This window comes from Palaemon carinicauda, chromosome 19 (assembly GCF_036898095.1).
Source record: "Palaemon carinicauda isolate YSFRI2023 chromosome 19, ASM3689809v2, whole genome shotgun sequence".
In the NCBI taxonomy this organism is placed as follows: domain Eukaryota; kingdom Metazoa; phylum Arthropoda; class Malacostraca; order Decapoda; family Palaemonidae; genus Palaemon; species Palaemon carinicauda.
The window spans coordinates 38,806,349-38,824,679 of record NC_090743.1 but is presented as its reverse complement, the minus strand read 5'-3'; the positions used below and the strand labels follow the sequence as shown (position 1 = coordinate 38,824,679).

At 34.1% G+C, this 18,331-nt stretch overlaps 1 protein-coding gene across 1 annotated transcript in view; it reads right to left on the bottom strand.

Moving 5' to 3' along the window:
• Positions 1 to 3,735: 3,735 nt before the first annotated feature.
• The window catches only part of LOC137658580 (probable 4-coumarate--CoA ligase 3), a 35,578-nt gene continuing 20,982 nt past the window's right edge, over positions 3,736 to 18,331 (bottom strand). Inside the window, exons 5-13 of the mRNA XM_068393484.1 lie at positions 17,231 to 17,442; positions 16,039 to 16,151; positions 14,721 to 14,892; positions 14,071 to 14,217; positions 8,996 to 9,121; positions 7,943 to 8,034; positions 7,688 to 7,823; positions 7,192 to 7,357; positions 3,736 to 5,116 (exon numbers count right to left, since the gene is read on the bottom strand). Coding sequence (XP_068249585.1) covers positions 5,001 to 5,116; positions 7,192 to 7,357; positions 7,688 to 7,823; positions 7,943 to 8,034; positions 8,996 to 9,121; positions 14,071 to 14,217; positions 14,721 to 14,892; positions 16,039 to 16,151; positions 17,231 to 17,442 — 1,280 coding nt within the window. The 3' untranslated portion in view covers positions 3,736 to 5,000. The remainder of the gene's footprint in view (positions 5,117 to 7,191; positions 7,358 to 7,687; positions 7,824 to 7,942; positions 8,035 to 8,995; positions 9,122 to 14,070; positions 14,218 to 14,720; positions 14,893 to 16,038; positions 16,152 to 17,230; positions 17,443 to 18,331) is intronic.

Here is an 18,331-nt window from a genome sequence, read left to right as displayed (position 1 = left end):
AATGGTTTGTATAATTACAAGTCAAATAAACATGAAAGCAAAACGAAGTGTCAGTACGTGCTGATAGCAATTTCTTTTTCGCTCACGTCTTGTCTCTAATGAGGTCCAAGTGCTAATGTACTGATAGCTTGGAGATGAGTGGGCTTTTGAAATTAGCCCCTGAGCAAGAGAAAAAATTGAACTTCTAAATTTAACTCTAAAGGTTTGTAAAGAACGTATCAATGTAAACAACAGATGAGACGTCACCTACTTTATCGCTCTAGACGTCTTTCAGCTTGGTGACATTCAAAGAGGTTGTGCATATTAACATAACTCGAGTGGAGGATCGGATGTAATTCCTAGATTAACTAAGGTGACGTCTCAGAGTCTTGGAATCTTATTCAGAAATGGAAAGGGTGATATTCTCTCTCTCTCTCTCTCTCTCTCTCTCTCTCTCTCTCTCTCTCTCTCTCTCTCTCTCTCTCTCTCTCTCTCTAAATGTGTATGGAGGAACTCTAAAGCATTATTAAACCATAAAGCTTTTATCAATACCTGAAAATTATATATACTCAATTGTAACCTTTTAACATAATACTCCAAGTAATGAATAATTAAAATCAGGCTTTATAACTGTCACTAATTGTCCAATTACTGTAATTGAAATGCTATAAATTTAATGCCAAGCACTGCAATAATGCTTGTAATCATTTGATAAAAGGAAAAGAAAAAAATTCATTAATTTATTCGAGGAAATAAAAAGAACGGCAGTTATTTATTAATTTCTAAATCGATCTAAAACTGCAATCAAATGGATACAATTGGTATTTCATTAAGTCATGCTACATTAATAGGTTTTCACCTTTGAAGTGATACTAGAATCAAGGTCTCGATAAGCAATGATATATTGTCCCTTGAATCATAAGTCAAACATTACACATTTCGAAATTATTATTATTATTATTATTATTATTATTATTATTATTATTATTATTATTATTACAGGGAAAAATATCCCCGTAAACAAAGTAAATAAGGAAATAAATAAATCACATGAGAAGTATTTAATAATTAATATAAGATATTCCAAGATAAGTAACAACGTTATAACACATCAGTCAAATATAAACTATGAAGGGAGACTTGTGTCAACCTGTTCATCATCAAACCATACGCTTAGTTTGAACTTTAGAAATTCCACCGATTCAACTGCCCGATTAGGAAGATTATTCCACAATATATTTGGTTGTTTTCAGTTTCACGAACGAGAAAATGGACTAGTGTACCTCCAAATACTAAACTGCGTTGCAAGAGGTTATAAATAGTCCCAATAACTTTGATTTTATATACGATAGCATTGGGCCAGCTCCATAAATTAGGGGGGCTCTTATAGCCACGAGTCTAAAGTCTAGATCATTATCCGAACTTTCCGTGTACGATACAGGTTTCATGAGCTGTCAATTTGCACAATACTGCCAAAGGGTCATACTTTAGTAATTGGACCTCCGCCTACTCTTCCCACACACGTCCACGAGCAGAAAAGACTTGTTTTAATGGATAAATCAATGTTTGACCTCTATAGATTTTGTTTTCTTTTATAGGTGAAGGTGACAGAATCTGTCTCATTATTTTCGTGTACTGTTTTTTTTTCTGTTTTTTTTTTTATTTCGTATAATACTGTTGATATTAGTGTTACTATTAGAATTATTATGATTATTGTTACTATTGTTATCATTATTATTAGTATTATTATAATCTATATTTATTATTAATATTATTATTATTATTATTATTATTATTATTATTATTTTTGTTGTTGTTGTTGTTGGTAAAAGTAGTAGAAAATATTGTTTGTTTCTTAGACCTCATTTTGTCTCATCACCACTTTCACCAGACTCCCAAGATCTGTTAAAAGCTCAGAAAACCCTCAATTTTTAAAAGAGGTTGTCAGGCAATTATTTACGTTATAGCGAAATCTTTCTCAGCCAAATAAAATGCAAAGAAATATAGTATTAACTTCGCCCCCACTATCACTAAACTAACGCTGTATTTGCGATGAAGATTAAAGTTATATGGAAATATAGGTCACATGGAAATATAGTATAGGAGATACTACCGCTAGAGAGTTATGGGGTCCTTTGACTGGCCAGATAGCACTTAATTGTATCCTTCTCCGTGGTTACGGTTCCCTTTGCTTACTCATACATCGAATAGTCAGGTCTATTCTTTACAGATTCTCCTCTGCCCTCATACACCTGACAACACAAAGATTACTAAACAATTCTTTTTCACCCAGGGGGTTAACTACTGCACTGTAATTGTATAGTGGCTTTCCTCTTAGTAAGGGTAGAAGAGACTCTTTAGCTATGGTAAGCAGCTCTTCTAGGAGAAGGAGACTCCAAAATCAAATCATTGTTCTCTAGTCTTGGGTAGTGTCATAGCCTCTGTACCATGGCTTCCACTTTCTTGGGTTAGAGTTCTCTTGTTTGAGGGTACACTCGGACACACTATTCTATCTAATTTCTCTTCCTCTTGTTTTTTTTAATTTTTTATCGTTTATATAGGAAATATTTATTTCAATGTTACTGTTCCTTGTTTCCTTTCCTCAATGGGCTATTTTTCCTGTTGGAGCCCTTGGGCTTATAGCATCCTCCTTTTCCTACTAGGGTTATAGCTTAGCAAATAATTATAATATGGAAATATAGGTCACATGGAAATATAGGTCATACGTAGTTTCAAGTCTGGAAAATATCTAAAGGTTTCAAAGGCCGCTCATGAATGGCAAAGGAAAGGGACAGTGACATTGCCCTATCAAGCAGGACAATGTCCTAGAGGCTGACCATATGTACATATGATCAGCGCCCAAGCCCCCTCTCCACCCAAGCTAGGACCAAGGAGGGCCAGGCAATGGTTGCTGATGACTCAGCAGATAGACCTATAGGCTCCCCAAAACACCCCCCCCCCCCCATCCTTAGCTCACAATTATGGTTAGGTTGCAGTGACCTAAGGAACTAATGAGTTTAAGCGGGAGGTGAAACCCAGTATGGCATTCACCAGTCAGAGACGTTGCCGCATTGGCCACCACAACCCATTTAGAAGTGTATTTATGACGACCATTCAGAAAGGATCTAAGTGGACCATGACTATGGCAGAAGGATACTGAAAGCAAAACTACACTCTGAATAAACTACGTTCAATATGTAAAATTTATTGACAGTTATTTACTGAGAGGAAAACAACATTCAGAATAAACTACGTATGATATAAAGAATTTATTAGGCGAATACATACAATCAGTAGTGATAAAATAATATTGAACACTCAAAGGACAATTTTTTTTACTTTCAATGTTGATCCATTCACTTTATTCTTATATTTCCAACGGCAAATATTTTATTTTTATGACCCCTTTTATCTTAGATGGATAATAGACTAAAATAACTCACTTCTTTCAAACTATATTTAAATCCAGTGGCCAATTTATGATTTTTTCCAGGAGCTAGGATTCGTTTTAAATACTCGTCGTTTCTAATACTCGTGTGACCTTGTTTTCGTTTTATAGTCTTTTTGCAAAAAAAAATCTATCTTTACGGACCTTTAAGAGGCTTGAAGAGGAGGAATGAATTTATTTATATGTGTATTTTATATATATATATATATATATATATATATATATATATATATATATATGTATATATATATATATATATATATATATATATATATATATGTGTGTGTGTGTGTGTGTGTGTGTGTGTAGTATGTGTGTTAGTTGGTTTATCTTTTTGTAAAATTAGTAGAGAAGATATTTTCAAAATTTTGTTTTTAACCAACATTTTCCACAAGTGTTTCTTTGAACATTCTATAAAACCAAAGTAGCTTATGAGTTGACAAAACTATTCAGACATTTTCTCCTAGATTTCTATGAGAAAAGAATTGCGAATTAATTTCCCTATTTTAAATTGAAATTGTATTTATTTACTAGATACATTTGTTGTTTTTTACAAGAAACTTAATCAGTATCTTCCTGTTTTACTTTGAATTTGAATTTTCAATGTAATTACAGAATAACATATAATTAAACCTTTTAATTGAAGTCATTTCTATGGTAATTAGAACGGAATACATTTTAAACTGAAATTTAACTTAAGTATTCAAAAATTTTAATGAATATCAATGTCAATGTGTATTTATTTGGTTAAATAATTTATTAAAAGTTAATTAGTTTACTGTATAAAAAATACCATATTTCAATCAGTAAAATCATTTTGATGGTGGTTTCAGAAGTAAATGTATTACAACATCCCCAGTTTAATCGGAAAGTAATTTTCTTTAAAAAAAAAAGGGGGGTGGGGAAAACATAATAGAAAACGATGAGGAACGAAATCTTGATATTAGCAACAATGATATTATGTATATTAATGATAAAGAAAATAAAGACAAAAGTGCCCATGCAATAACTTCACATGGCTGTCACATGACTCTTCGACTGCCGTCTGCTGTTCAAGTTATATCGTTTCGTTAAAAGTCTGGCTCTTTCTATATTCAACGAACCATAATCTACCTTATAGCCCAGTCTCCATTTTCTTTATCATCCATGAGCAGCGGTAAATCCATTTTGTTGACACAATCCCTTTTCTGCATACAATAGACCTCTACTTAAATAAACATTTTCTTATTGCATGATTTTCTTGCTCTATCTATGTCCTTTTCTTATTCATTTCACAACCAGAAAGATTGTCTCCGTGCTAACATATGATTATTTTTCTTTCAGTCTTATCAAACTCTATTCTTTGGGTGTTCCTAAGACATCTATTAAGCCACAAATTCAGTGCGAAGAAAACGCAGCATCCTCATCTCAACTGCTAAAGGTATAAAAATTATATAAATCAAATTAAGAAAATCAAGAACATTATACTTATATTTAGTCGGAATCGCTAACCATTCGCCACCCATTTTCTTTAGATTCTGTTTTCTTTAAATCTTTCCAAAATATGATGGATAACTATTTTAATACCATTTCTTCACACACAAATTAGTTTTTTCAATTCCTTCCTCAATATTTTCCCACTAGCAGTCTTGGGAATCGAGTCCACGAACACGACACCACCTCGCAGCTGTTTGTAGTCGCTTACAAGGTCTGGAAAATTACATTTAATACTTCAGAGGGCAATAGAAATTATTCATCATTTCACAATAGAGTCATTCAATGGCTAGCCAATAAGTACATAGGCCTTAATAGGTATGGTAGGCTTTTGATTAGATAAAGAATATTTGTAAACGACTCTCTCTCTCTCTCTCTCTCTCTCTCTCTCTCTCTCTCTCTCTCTCTCTCTCTCTCTCTCTCTCTCTCTCTCTCTCTCTCTCTCTCTCTCTCTCTGTATATATATATATATATATATATATATATATATATATATATATATATATATATATATATATATATATATAATCATCATCATCAGTCGTAACTACTCCACTGCAGGACAAAAGCCTCAGACATGTTCTTCAACGCGCATATATATAAATATATATATATATATATATATATATATATATATATATATATGTATGTATATATATATATATATATATATATATATATATATATATATATATATATATATATATTTATATATATACATATATATATATATATATATATATATATATATATATATATATATAAAGTAAATTGAGAGAAAGAACGAACCAAAAATAACCACTCACAATAAACAAACAAAAAATGCAACATTATCACAAAAAGCTCACGCGATCCTAAGTTACCTACAGTTAACGTCAGCGAACCCATAATGAGACTTAGTCTTGATTTAATCGTAAGCGTAATATAATCACAGAGAGAGAGAGAGAGAGAGAGAGAGAGAGAGAGAGAGAGAGAGAGAGAGAGAGAGAGAGAGAGAGAGAGAGAGAGAGAGAGAGAGAGAGAGAGAGTTATCACCTGCTTAATTATAATGGATTTTTCTCGGCTAATTTTCTGATACTTAATTAGATATATGTCAGTTAATCGTTCAAGTTACATATGTTCATTAAAATTCTAATTGACGTTCTTCATGATTTTAAGCTTGTGTTCCCAAGCCTCGGAAAGGGAGGGTGAAATTTTAAGTATTTTTGCAACTGCGTCGTATAAGTCAAGACTATTATTATTATTATTATTATTATTATTATTATTATTATTATTATTAGCGAAGCTACAACAAAGACAGTATGCTAATTATTATTATTATTATTATTGTTATTATTATTATTATTATTATTATTGTTGTTGTTGTTGTTGTTGTTGTTGTTGTTATTATCATCACCATTATTACTAACAAATCTACAACCCTGTTTTAAAAAGCAGAATGCTAATTATAATAATAATTATTATTATTATTATTATTATTATTATTATTACCCAAGCTACAACCCTGCTTTAAAAAGCTGAATGCTAATTATTATTATTATTATTATTATTATTATTATTATTATTATTATTATTATTATTATTACCCAAGCTACAACCCTGCTTTAAAAAGGTGAATGCTAATTATTATTATTATTATTATTATTATTATTATTATTATTATTATTATTATTATTATTATTACCCAAGCTACAACCCTGCTTTAAAAAGCTGAATGCTAATTATTATTATTATTATTATTATTATTAGTAGTAGTAGTAGTAGTAGTAGTAGTAGTATTAGTAGTAGTAGTAGCGAAGCTACAACCCTGGTTGGAAAAGCAGAATGCTATAAGCCCAAGGGCTCCAACAAGGAAAGTAGCCAAGTGAGGAAAAGAAGTAAAGAATTGGCAAATAAACTATATATATATATATATTATATATATATATATATTATATATATATAATATATATACATATATATACACACACATATATATATGTATATATATATACACACATATATATGTATATATATATATATATATATATATATATGTATACATCTTTCCAATCACAGAGCGGTATTGCCAGACTTATAATTACTTGGTCTAGCCCCGTCCCTTGGGTAGGGGGAGAGAGAGTAGTCGTACCTTGGTGTGAGGGGGTTTGTAAGGGTTGAATCTGTGTGTGAATTTATATCTAAATATTTAGCCATCATTTTTAACTGGTCGCATACTCTAGTATTAATATATTCGCATCAAATCCCTCATGAGGTTTCAGCTAAAAGGTGCAAAAATGCAGATACTTCACCTTCCACGTATTTTTGGACTCCTTCGGGAGTCTCCAGCGACCCCTCCTTTAGGACAACGAAGCCCATCGGAAGCTCCCCTGCCCTCTCATCTCTTCGCCCTACCACAGCAGCATCTACTATATCTGGATGTTTCAGAAGGATGCCCTCCAATTCGGCGGGTGCAACCTGTTGGTGGTAAATGGCAATGAGAATGTGACGTCATAATGACGTCATAAATCAGTGGTTTCTTCTCATTATCCCTGATACTACAGAGGCTAGACCAGCTATCTATTCCATTTTCCGATAGCGAGTCGATTTGGATTACGGGGTTCCATATACCCGTAAACATGTATGAAAAGCCACTAAAACTTAAGGAATTGCCAATTAGTGACATCAAACAAAGGTCGCGTCACATCATATGAGAAAGAGGGTTGATAACTTTCTATGATTACTAAAAGTAGGCTGTTTGAGGATGAATTCAGCTGCGACATGATAATAACTTAAATGTTTTCTTACCTGCAAACCTTTGTACTTGATAATTTCTTTAATTCTATCGACAACGTAAATAAATCCGTCTTGATCGTAATACCCAACATCCCCAGTCAGAAGCCAGCCATCTTGATCGAAGGCTGAAGATGTTGCAGTTTCATTCCTGGCAAAGGGAAAATATATTCTTAACACGAGGATAGCCACCTTATCCCTAAAGGATTTCTAATAAAACCTACTCAGTATTTTGACACTTCAACAAATAGTTTCAGGATTTGCACTGACCTGTAATAACCAGCCATTATTGCTGGGCCTTTGACGCAGATCTCCCCTTCCTGCATTGGTCCAAGAGGAGACCGAGATTCCAGATCTGCAATCTGTAACATTTGTAGATATTGTAATAGTTATTCCTAAGAGTTAGAAAGCTTACTGATTGACCAAGCCGTTTCGGCCACTTACAAAGGATGATTCTCCAAAATAGAATGCCTGTTTGAAAGAATGAAAGCAAACTAATAAGATATCAAAGAGATATAGGTAGATTAACAAACAATTGGGTATTTACATTTCAAATCTAAAATGATATAAGGCAATGGTTTTTGACGCTGAAGTGTAGTAATAGGAGTTCTGGCACAATCTATTTTGTGAAAGGGTGCTTCGGATCATTTTAATAATTTGTTATATCGTTTTCACTGATTAAAGAGATTATCAATAAGTCATTCTAAAACATGGTCATCTAGCAACATTCACTGGTGGAAAACAATTTTCCCTGATCAGATATTACAGCTCCATCGAGTATCACTTATGGTGGGACACAATTTATACCATCTAACATGCCTCTCCTTTACGCACTTCCAACGGTTCTCTTAAACCCATGTCTTCAGAGACTTCAGTCCTCTGGGTAATCTTTCTAATTATTCAATACAAAAGGGAGATTCCAACTTATACCATCCAAGATATGTATACAAAAAATAATCTACTGGAATCTCTTCATTATTCATGTCACTACTTCAGTTGTGTTACAAAGTATTTGGGTAAGACTGTTACTGGCTATGTGATTTGATTCAATTCAAATAAGAGATTACTTGTTTCAAAATGTTAGGACACTTTTCTATCTGGTGATTATGCTGCCCTCAGTTACCTGGACTTTTAAGGAGCAATATACAAGGGTCAATGGGTGTATTAGGTGCATCATGAAATGGATTGGTGTACTACATTAGAACTGCAGCCTCTTTTCTGATGCCATAAATTTATGATGATATCATGGTAACGCATAAGTTTTGGAAGTCTGTCAGACATTGACATAACTTTTGTACATGCGATAGAAATTATTTCCCTTACCTTGACCTGCATGTAAGCTGTGACCTGACCAACAGAGCCCACTCTGTTTTCCTGAGAGCACATCGTCACAGGAGCTACGGATTCAGTCATCCCGTAGGCTTGTCCAACGGTGAGGTTGCCTCCAGTCTGTAATATTGAAAATGAACCTCAATCTTTTACATAGATATTTTTAACGGTTTTACTGAATATATATATATATATATATGTATATATATATATATATATATATATATATATATATATATATATATATATATATATATATATATATATATATATATATATATATATATATATATGTATATATATATATATATATATATATATATATATATATATATATATACATAGAGTCAGATCTTGTTTATCATGGGTTCTTGCTGCTCGGGTTCAGTTTCACACGGCCAAGGACAACGCAATACCTATGGAATAAAAATTCTCATATTCGCGATAAAATTCATGCTCAGCAATGATTTCAAAAAGCCCACGCTCTTTTACAATGGTAGTACTTTTGCGCTGCTTACCTATCTCTCCACCCAGCTGGACCTAGCTCTCGCTATACACTGTATATTGATTTACTGTGGTAAAAATTACAGCTATATTTGAAATAAACTGGATTTTGATTAAACTGGTGTTTTACTTAAGTGTATGAAATAATAATGCATGTAATATTAAAAACCGTAGTGAATTATAAACTTTTCTCTTGTTTTCATTCATATTTTTTTTTCAAAATAATTCCCTTATTATCAAGGAATGCTACCGAAGGATATTTCGTATTTCCTAAAAAGAACAATTGGTACTAAGATATTTATGTTTTTAATTTATAAAATAAGCTGTATTTCTGTTTAAGAGAGTATGAAAATAAAGCCATTTGTGACTTTTAACAATGGTCACAACTTTACACATTATCCTTTCTCTCTTTCCCTTAACTTCTTCCTTCTTTATTCGATATTTCCCACTAATATACTTTATCTGAGTTTACATATCTGCGTTAATATTTCTATATCAACTTTTATTTCCTTTTATTTTTATAATAAATTTCATCTGTCATTTTCATTTCATTATTCCTCTCATTTCCCTTTTACAACCTCATTCCTTTTCCCATACCTTTTATTGATATTTCCTATCAGGAAATGGCTAGGTAAAGTAGAATATTTTAATCAAATCGGCTGAAATCACAAACAAAATTCAAGCTATATATCAGTTTAGTGAGATCTGTGTTACTGTATAGACATGAGTCATGTATGACAATGAAATAATGTCCAACAGATTTTGTAGATTTGAGAACAAAGCCCTCAGAAGAATATTGGGAGTTATATGGCAGTATAGGATTAAAAATGAAACTATAAGAGAGATTACTCGAGCGCCATATGGGGATGAGATCATGGTGAGGGGTAGATGGAGATGGTTTGGGCATGCTCTCGACACTCCCCAAGTGAGATTAGTTCAGCAAACGTTTAACTGGGCTCCACAAGGCACTAGAAGAGTTGGAAGACCCAGGCCTTCATGACTGAGGACTATGAAGAGTGAAGTCGGAGATGCTGAGTGGAGAAATATTAAATTGAATTTTAAGATAGACACACTGGCGAAATCTAACCGAAGCCCTTTGCGTCAATAGGTGTCGGAGAGGATGATGATGATATTTTATCTGGGAAATATTTCAGTATTAATATTGATTCTTCTCACACTCCGGCTGTCCTGTTGCCTCCCGCATTCCCCTCCCCTATGGGTACACCTCCCTCACCCCTGCCTTCGCTCCTGCACACACTCACTGACTACAGCGATCTACTGCTCTCTTTCATAATGCTCCCTCCTCCCTTTCTTTTGCTTCACGCTCTACTCCCCGCATTCCCTGTAACAATTCCTTCACTTTTCTTAGTGCTCAACCTATGCCATCGTTCATCTTTTTTCTTTTCATATTTTCGTAATTATTTTCCTTGTCATTGTCTTCATCATTTTCCTAATCAAATAATTTTCCTAAACAGTTCTGCCCCTCCTAACTGCACTTCCGGCTCTCAGCACTCCATTGTAGTGCTCATGTTTCATAAATATTTCACCCACCAAACACCTGTTACCTCGCCCCCCCCCCCCCCCCCCCACCAAGGACCCGAGAATACTCACCATCCCCCACTCCCAACACACCTTCAAGTTTTAATGCTACTGTTTATTCTCTAACTCTTTCCTTTTACTTATTCGCCCTCTTTTTACTTGGCCAAGAAGCTACAATATTCTATATTCTACTGTATTAAGTATACAGTAGATGTTTTGAATAAGTTAAGAAATAGTTTCTTTTGCTATATGTAAGTATTGTGTGTGTGTGTAAGAGAGAGAGAGAGAGAGAGAGAGAGAGAGAGAGAGAGAGAGAGAGAGAGAATCAGCTAGTGTATTCTATAGCACCTGAGAGAGAGAGAGAGAGAGAGAGGAGAGAGAGAGAGAGAGAGAGAGAGAGAGAGAGAGAGAGAGAGAGAGAGAGAGAGAGTTGGTGTACTTGAATGTAGTTTTTTCTATTTCTTTGAAAGAAACAATTATTACTAACACATTTTTGTTTTTAGATGATTAAATAAGTTATATTTCTGTTAAAGAAAGTATAAAAATAAAACAATTTGTTACTTTTAACAATGTTTACATACAGGATTTGTCATTGAGAATGTAAATATAAAAAAAATTTAATCACTCCTAGTTGAACAAAAGGAAAAGATTTTGTACTGTAAGGATAAAATTAATTCTTATTTGTATTTTACTTCAAGACGCAACTACAGTATATTTCACAGTAACCGATAAAACACAGCTGTTTCGTTTGTACTTCAATCATGGTACAATTTTTCTAATTACATATTACTGTAATTGGAAGGATTCACAAATCTTTCCAATTACAGTACTATGTTATTAGAAAAATACCGTAAAATATTGAATTAAAACCTTAAGATAGAGACAACTGACGAAATCTAACCGAGGCACTTTGCCTTCAATAGGCGTAGGAGATGATGATGATGTGTGTTTATGCAATAGTTATAATGTAACTAATACAGTATACCTATATCATTATCTTTCAACTTTCTAACCAATTGAAGTAAATGTGATAAAATTATTCCTGGGTTCTTGTAGATATCAGAATATTGGGCAAGAGACGATTATCAGGAATTGCCTCATGTTTCAAGATTGCTCCACGCAATGTACAAAAATGGTTAGTGGTTGTTTTATAGAATATATACAATTAGTTAATCTTAAATTGTACTGCATACGTATTGTACATTACAGAATAACAGTAATGTTGTTTATTGTAAATGTAGGCTACGTTGTAGCGAGTCAAGTCGTCTAAACGAAAACAGTAGGTAGTTGGCCAGGGCACCAGCCACCCATTGAGATGCCACCGCTAGAGTGTTATGGGGTACTTTGACTGGCCAGACAGTACTACATTGGATCCTTCTCTCTGGTTACGGTTCATTTTCCCTTTGCCTACACATATAACGAATAGTATGGCATATTCTTTACAGATTCTCCTCTGTCCTCATACATCTGACAATACTGAGATTACCAAACAATTCTTCTTCACCCAAGGTGTTATCTATTGCACTAATTATTCAGTCACAATTTTCCTCTTGGTATAGGCACTGCGCATCACAAGGAACTGGCTATCCTTTGATGAATCCAGCCAATGAATCCTCTATGAGGCCCTTTGCGTCAATAGGCGTAGGAGGAGATGATGATGATGATGATGGGTAGAAGAGACTCTTTAACTATAGTAAGCAGATCTTCTAGGAGAAGGACACTCCAAAATTAAATCATTGTTCTCTAGTCTTGGGTAGTGCCATAGCCTCTGTACCATGGTCTTCCACTGTCTTGGGTTAGAGTTCTCTTGCTTGAAAGTAACACTCGGGCACAATATTCTATCTTATTTCTCTTCCCTTTGTTTTGTTAAAATTTTTATAGTTTACATTTGAAATATTTTAATGTTACTGTTCTTAAACTATTTTATTTTTTCTTGTTTCCTTTCCTCACTGGGCTATTTTCCGGGTTGGAGCCCCTGGGATTATAGCATTCTGCTTTTCCAACTAGGGTTGTAGCTTAGCAATTAATAATAATAATAATAATAATAATAGTCTTTACTGTAGTTATAGTAGTATATTACAGTAATATACACTACATTATCAGCGAGTGTTATATTATTACAAAATACGAACAACTATACTGTGATAAAAACCAAGTATAAAAAAATTTACGCAGTACTTAGTGGGTTAATTATCCAAGTATAAGGAATGGCAGTGAGTTGATAGGTTAGGTTAGGAGTTATCCCACCCTAGAGAAATCCATATTCAAGATTTTTTCCTTATCGTGCCTGTCTCTGTAACATAACCCTCGTGAAAAACCAGAGCTGAATGTATGTATATGTATATATATATATGTATATATATATATATATATATATGTGTGTGTGTGTGTGTGTGTGTGTGTGTATATATATATACTGTATATATATATATATATATATATATATATATATATATATATATATATATATATATATATTCATACTGTATTAATATACAGTTCTAGCGTAAACAACCCGTTGAAAATATCGGCTAAATATTTAGATAGATTTGCACACACATAGATTCAACCCTTACCACACTTCTCCCTTTCCTAACTACAACACGGCAGTTTCGGAAGTTTGTGGGAGATTGTGGTTTTTTTAAGTGTAGCCTAGCTCTCAGGGTACCCCTTCTCACCAGGGTATGACTACTCCCCCAGCCCCCTACCCAAGGGACGAAGAGAGACTGAGTAGTTATATGTCTGGAAATGCCACTGAGCATGAATGGAAATATATATATATATATATATATATATATATATATATATATATATATATATATATATATATATATATATATATATATATATATATATATGGGAGATGTATGCATATATACATATATATGTCTGTGTATGTCTGCATATGTAATTATTATCCAAGTCACTCATTATCAACCATCTTTCAACATTCAGAGATGCCTTTAATGACTACCAATCTGTGTTTACATTACCATCAGAATAATCCTGATGCCACGAAGACTTACCCTTTTCTGAAGTGCATCCTGGACGTCCCCCGAAAGAGGGGCAGCTGCACAAAACATCTTTTTGAGGGAGCTGATGTCGAACTCGTCAACAATGGGAGCTTGAGCTAGGAACAGGACAACTGTGGGTACTGATGCCATAAACGTTACCTGAGGATAGATCGTTTTAGGTTAAGATCATGGTAATATTTGGTCATTTTGTTATAAAAGTTACCTTAGGATAAATCTCTTTTGGGTGAGAATTGGGTTATTATTATCATTATTATTATTATTATTATTATTATTATTATTATTATTATTATTATTATCATTATTATTATTATTAGCTAAGCTACAAGCCTAGCAGGAAAAGCAGGATACCATAAGCCCAAGTGTTCCAACAGAGAAAAATAGCACAGTGAGGAAAGGAAATAAAGAAATAACATACAGGGCAAATAATGAACAATTAATACAAAATATTTTAAGAACAGTGAGAAATATAATTAAGAGGCCAGGTGATATGTTATTCAATTCGAAGAAGAACCAAGAAAAAAATCTTTATTGCAAAAAGATTGAAACAGTAACTACTAGTATCAAATAAAGCGATCACCCTTAGCTACAACTAGACTTTAATCATTTCTATGAGACCCTCTATCTATCTCTATATATCCCACCTTATAATCCTGTATAACTCTTAGAAAAGTCTCTGGCGAGAACTTGGGTATCATAACAGCCGAATAATCGTTGATCAAAGACGCAAACATCATGATGAAGCCCAGAGAATGACAGAAGGGCAGAAACAGAAGAATGACGTCATCGCTCCCAAGTCCCAAGGTGCGCTTGTCCCTGGAATGAGTCAAAAGGTGATGACAGTTTTAAGTATTAGCACGTGTTAAGGATGGATGTTGGGGAGGGAGTGAAAAGGGCTTGGGAGACATCTGTAAGGGGGAGAAGATCAAGAGGGAGGCAGAGAATTAGATGGCGAGATAAGGTGAAGGATGATATGGAGAGAAGGTTTAATGGAAGAGGTTGCCTTTGATCGAAGGCATTGTAGAGGGCGCATCAGGCAACCAACCCATTATTGTAGGGATAACGGTGGGGAAGAAGAAGGCAGTTTTAAAGGTTTCTCGTGAATGACAGAGACAAGGGACAGTGATAATGCCTTAGCTAGGAGAACAATGGCCTAGAGACTGAACATATATGTATAATGATCAGCACCAAGCTCCCTCTCTATCAAGCTAGAACCAGGGAGGGCCAGGCAATGGCTGTTGATGACTCAGCAAGTAGACCTATAGGCTTCCCCAAACCACCCCCTCCTTAGCTCACAAGGATGGTGAGGTTGCAGACACTACAAGAAACTATCAAGCTTGAGCGGAACTCGAACCCCGGTCTGGCAATTGCCAGGCAGGGACGTTTCCAATAAGCCACCGTAAGTTTTCCCATTATTGTTCTGTATGCTTTCCGAAATCTTGTATCATAGATTGACCATCATTATTGTGACTCCTGTTGAGATTTATAAGTGTTTACTTATGCATTCGTTCATTCGTATGGCTCTTGGGTCTTATTGCGACCACTTACCTCTCGAAGGCACATAGTCCAATGCAAGCTTCTGTGATGGTTTTTGCATTGGCCATATTCTCAAGCATTATCTTTTAATGAGGTCTAGGGCCAAAATTAGAGGGGTCTTACCCCCTCCTAACACCCCCCCCCCCCCCCACCTCTTTGCCACACACAAACCGTATAACCTGAAAAATTTTGATTTTTTAAGAAAAAAAATTACACTGACCGAGTCCTCACTATGACTTACATACGAGGAGTCTATATAAATACTTTGATAGGCAGATATAAAATCTTTCTTATATTAGTTATATAATTTTTCTTTATAATGTACAGTATTTCTTTAAATAACCAATAGTATCCTACAGCGTAAGCAAACAAGAGACCCTACTTTAGATTTTGTTTAAGTAAAAAAAATTTAAATTTAGACATTACCTGAACAGCGTATAGGCAGCTGCTAAATTGGCATGAGTTACCATTACACCCTTGGCGATGCCTGTGGTCCCAGACGAGTAAGGAAGCATGACAAGGTCCTTTAATGCATCGACCTTGATAGTAACAAATAAATAAAAGTTAATTCAAATCGCAACTAAAATCACGTCAACATATTTAACCCTTAATTGTGATCTTCCCAATACAGAACTCCAAGCTATAAGTTCTGAAACTTATTCATTGGATTACTAGAAATAAAAGTAAATCTTCTCTATAAATGTCGCTCATGAATGGCAGAGGCAAGGGACACGACAATGCCCAAGAGAATGACCACCCTCTCCATCAATCTAGGACCAGGGAGAGCCAAGCAATGACTGTTGAGGACTCAGCAGGTAGACCTATACGTTACCCCATCCCTAGGTCGCAAGGATGGTGAAGTTCCAAACACTGATAGAAACTGTCGAGCTTGAGCAGGTCTTGCACTCCCATTCAACAGATTGACAAGCAGGGACGTTTCCAACAGGCTACTACCACAACCCTAGACCATAGAAACGATAGATATTTGAAAACCTATTTAAGGTTGTAGTGGTCTATTGGAAACGTCCCTGCCTGGTGATCTTTAGACCAGTGTTCGAGTCCCGCTTAAGCTCTATAATTTCTTGTAGTTTCTGCAACATATAGGTGTACTTGCTGAGTTATCAGCACCCATTGCCTGGCTCTCCCTGGTCCTAGCTTAGGGCTTCGGTGCTGATCATATGTATATACTGTATGGTTGATCTCTTGGGCATGGTCCTGCTATTATTGTTATTATTATTATTATTATTATTATTATTATTATTATTATTATTATTATTATTATTAGCTAAGCTACAACCCTAGTTGGAAAAGCAAGATGCTATAAGCTCAAGGACTCCAACAGGGAAAAATAACCTAGTGAGGAAAGGAAATATGGAAATCAATAACCGATATGAGAAGTAATGAACCATTAAAATAAAATATTCTAAAAGCAGTAACAACATTAAAACAGATATTTCGTACATAAACTATAAAAGGACTTATGTCAGTCTGTTCAACATAAAAACATTTGCTGCAAGTTTGAACTTTTAAAGTACCATCTAGGGCATTATCACTATCCCTTGCCCCTGCCACTCATAAGCTGCCTTTAAATCTGTTATCCATGACCTCTTCAACGGACCTGAGTCTGAGGGAAGTGCAGATCCCCAGCATCTTCCAGACCTTCCAGTAAGTCCTGGAAAGATAAGCATCCTCTGACTTCCTCCCTGGCCAGAGTAAAAATCCCTTTGATGCCGCCGACTCTTTCGCCGAGCTGTTTCGCCTTTTCCTCTTGGCCCTCTCCGGCTACGATCCAAGAGGAACCAGAATTCCTCAGAAGATGTTCTAAGTCGTCTGTTAAGGGGAGGGAAAATAAGTGGCAGAAACAGAAATGGTGAGCTGATATAGAGGGATTTTGAGATGTTGTCAATGTTCAAAATTATATGGAAAGTGTTTCTAATAGTTGTTTTTCCAAAGCAGGAAAAAGGCTAATTTTCATATATGAAATAACCCACAATTTATGAAAAATTGAATTTATTGATCTTTCGAAGGGATCATCTCCATTTTTTCCCTCCCTCTTCAGATAAAGGAGATTATTATTATTATTATTATTATTATTATTATTATTATTATTATTATTATTATTATTATTTGCTAAGCTACAACCCTAGTTGGGAAAGCAAGATGCTATAAGCCCTGGGGCTCCAATTGGGAAAATAACCAAATGAGGAAAGGAAATAAGGAAAAACTACAAGAGAAGTTTAAGAACAATAATAACATAAAATAAAATAGATATTTCATATGTAAACTATAAAACCTTGAAAATAACAAGAGGAAGATAAACAAGATAGAATAGCTCAATAAATATTTAATAAATTGTGGGTTATTTTATCATACATACACGTAAAATTGTGTCTTTTAATCTAATTCCCACATCCTAATTATATTCATTATTTCAGAAAAAGATTTCACTATTTTTGATGGCGTGATTAAGAAAAAAGATTTTGCAATGGTGGTATGGTTCTAAATTCATATCATTGGAATATTTACCGAAAATATCCCTTATTTTCAAATATGAATGCACAAGTATTACACGATATGATAGTAAACCAAGAAATTGGGTCATGCTTAAGTATGTTGAAAAAATAATTACGAAATAAGCACCTGTCTGTACCTTAGACATGAAAAATCCACTATCATAATAGTTGAATAAAAACAATTTCTTCAATTATTATTATTTTTA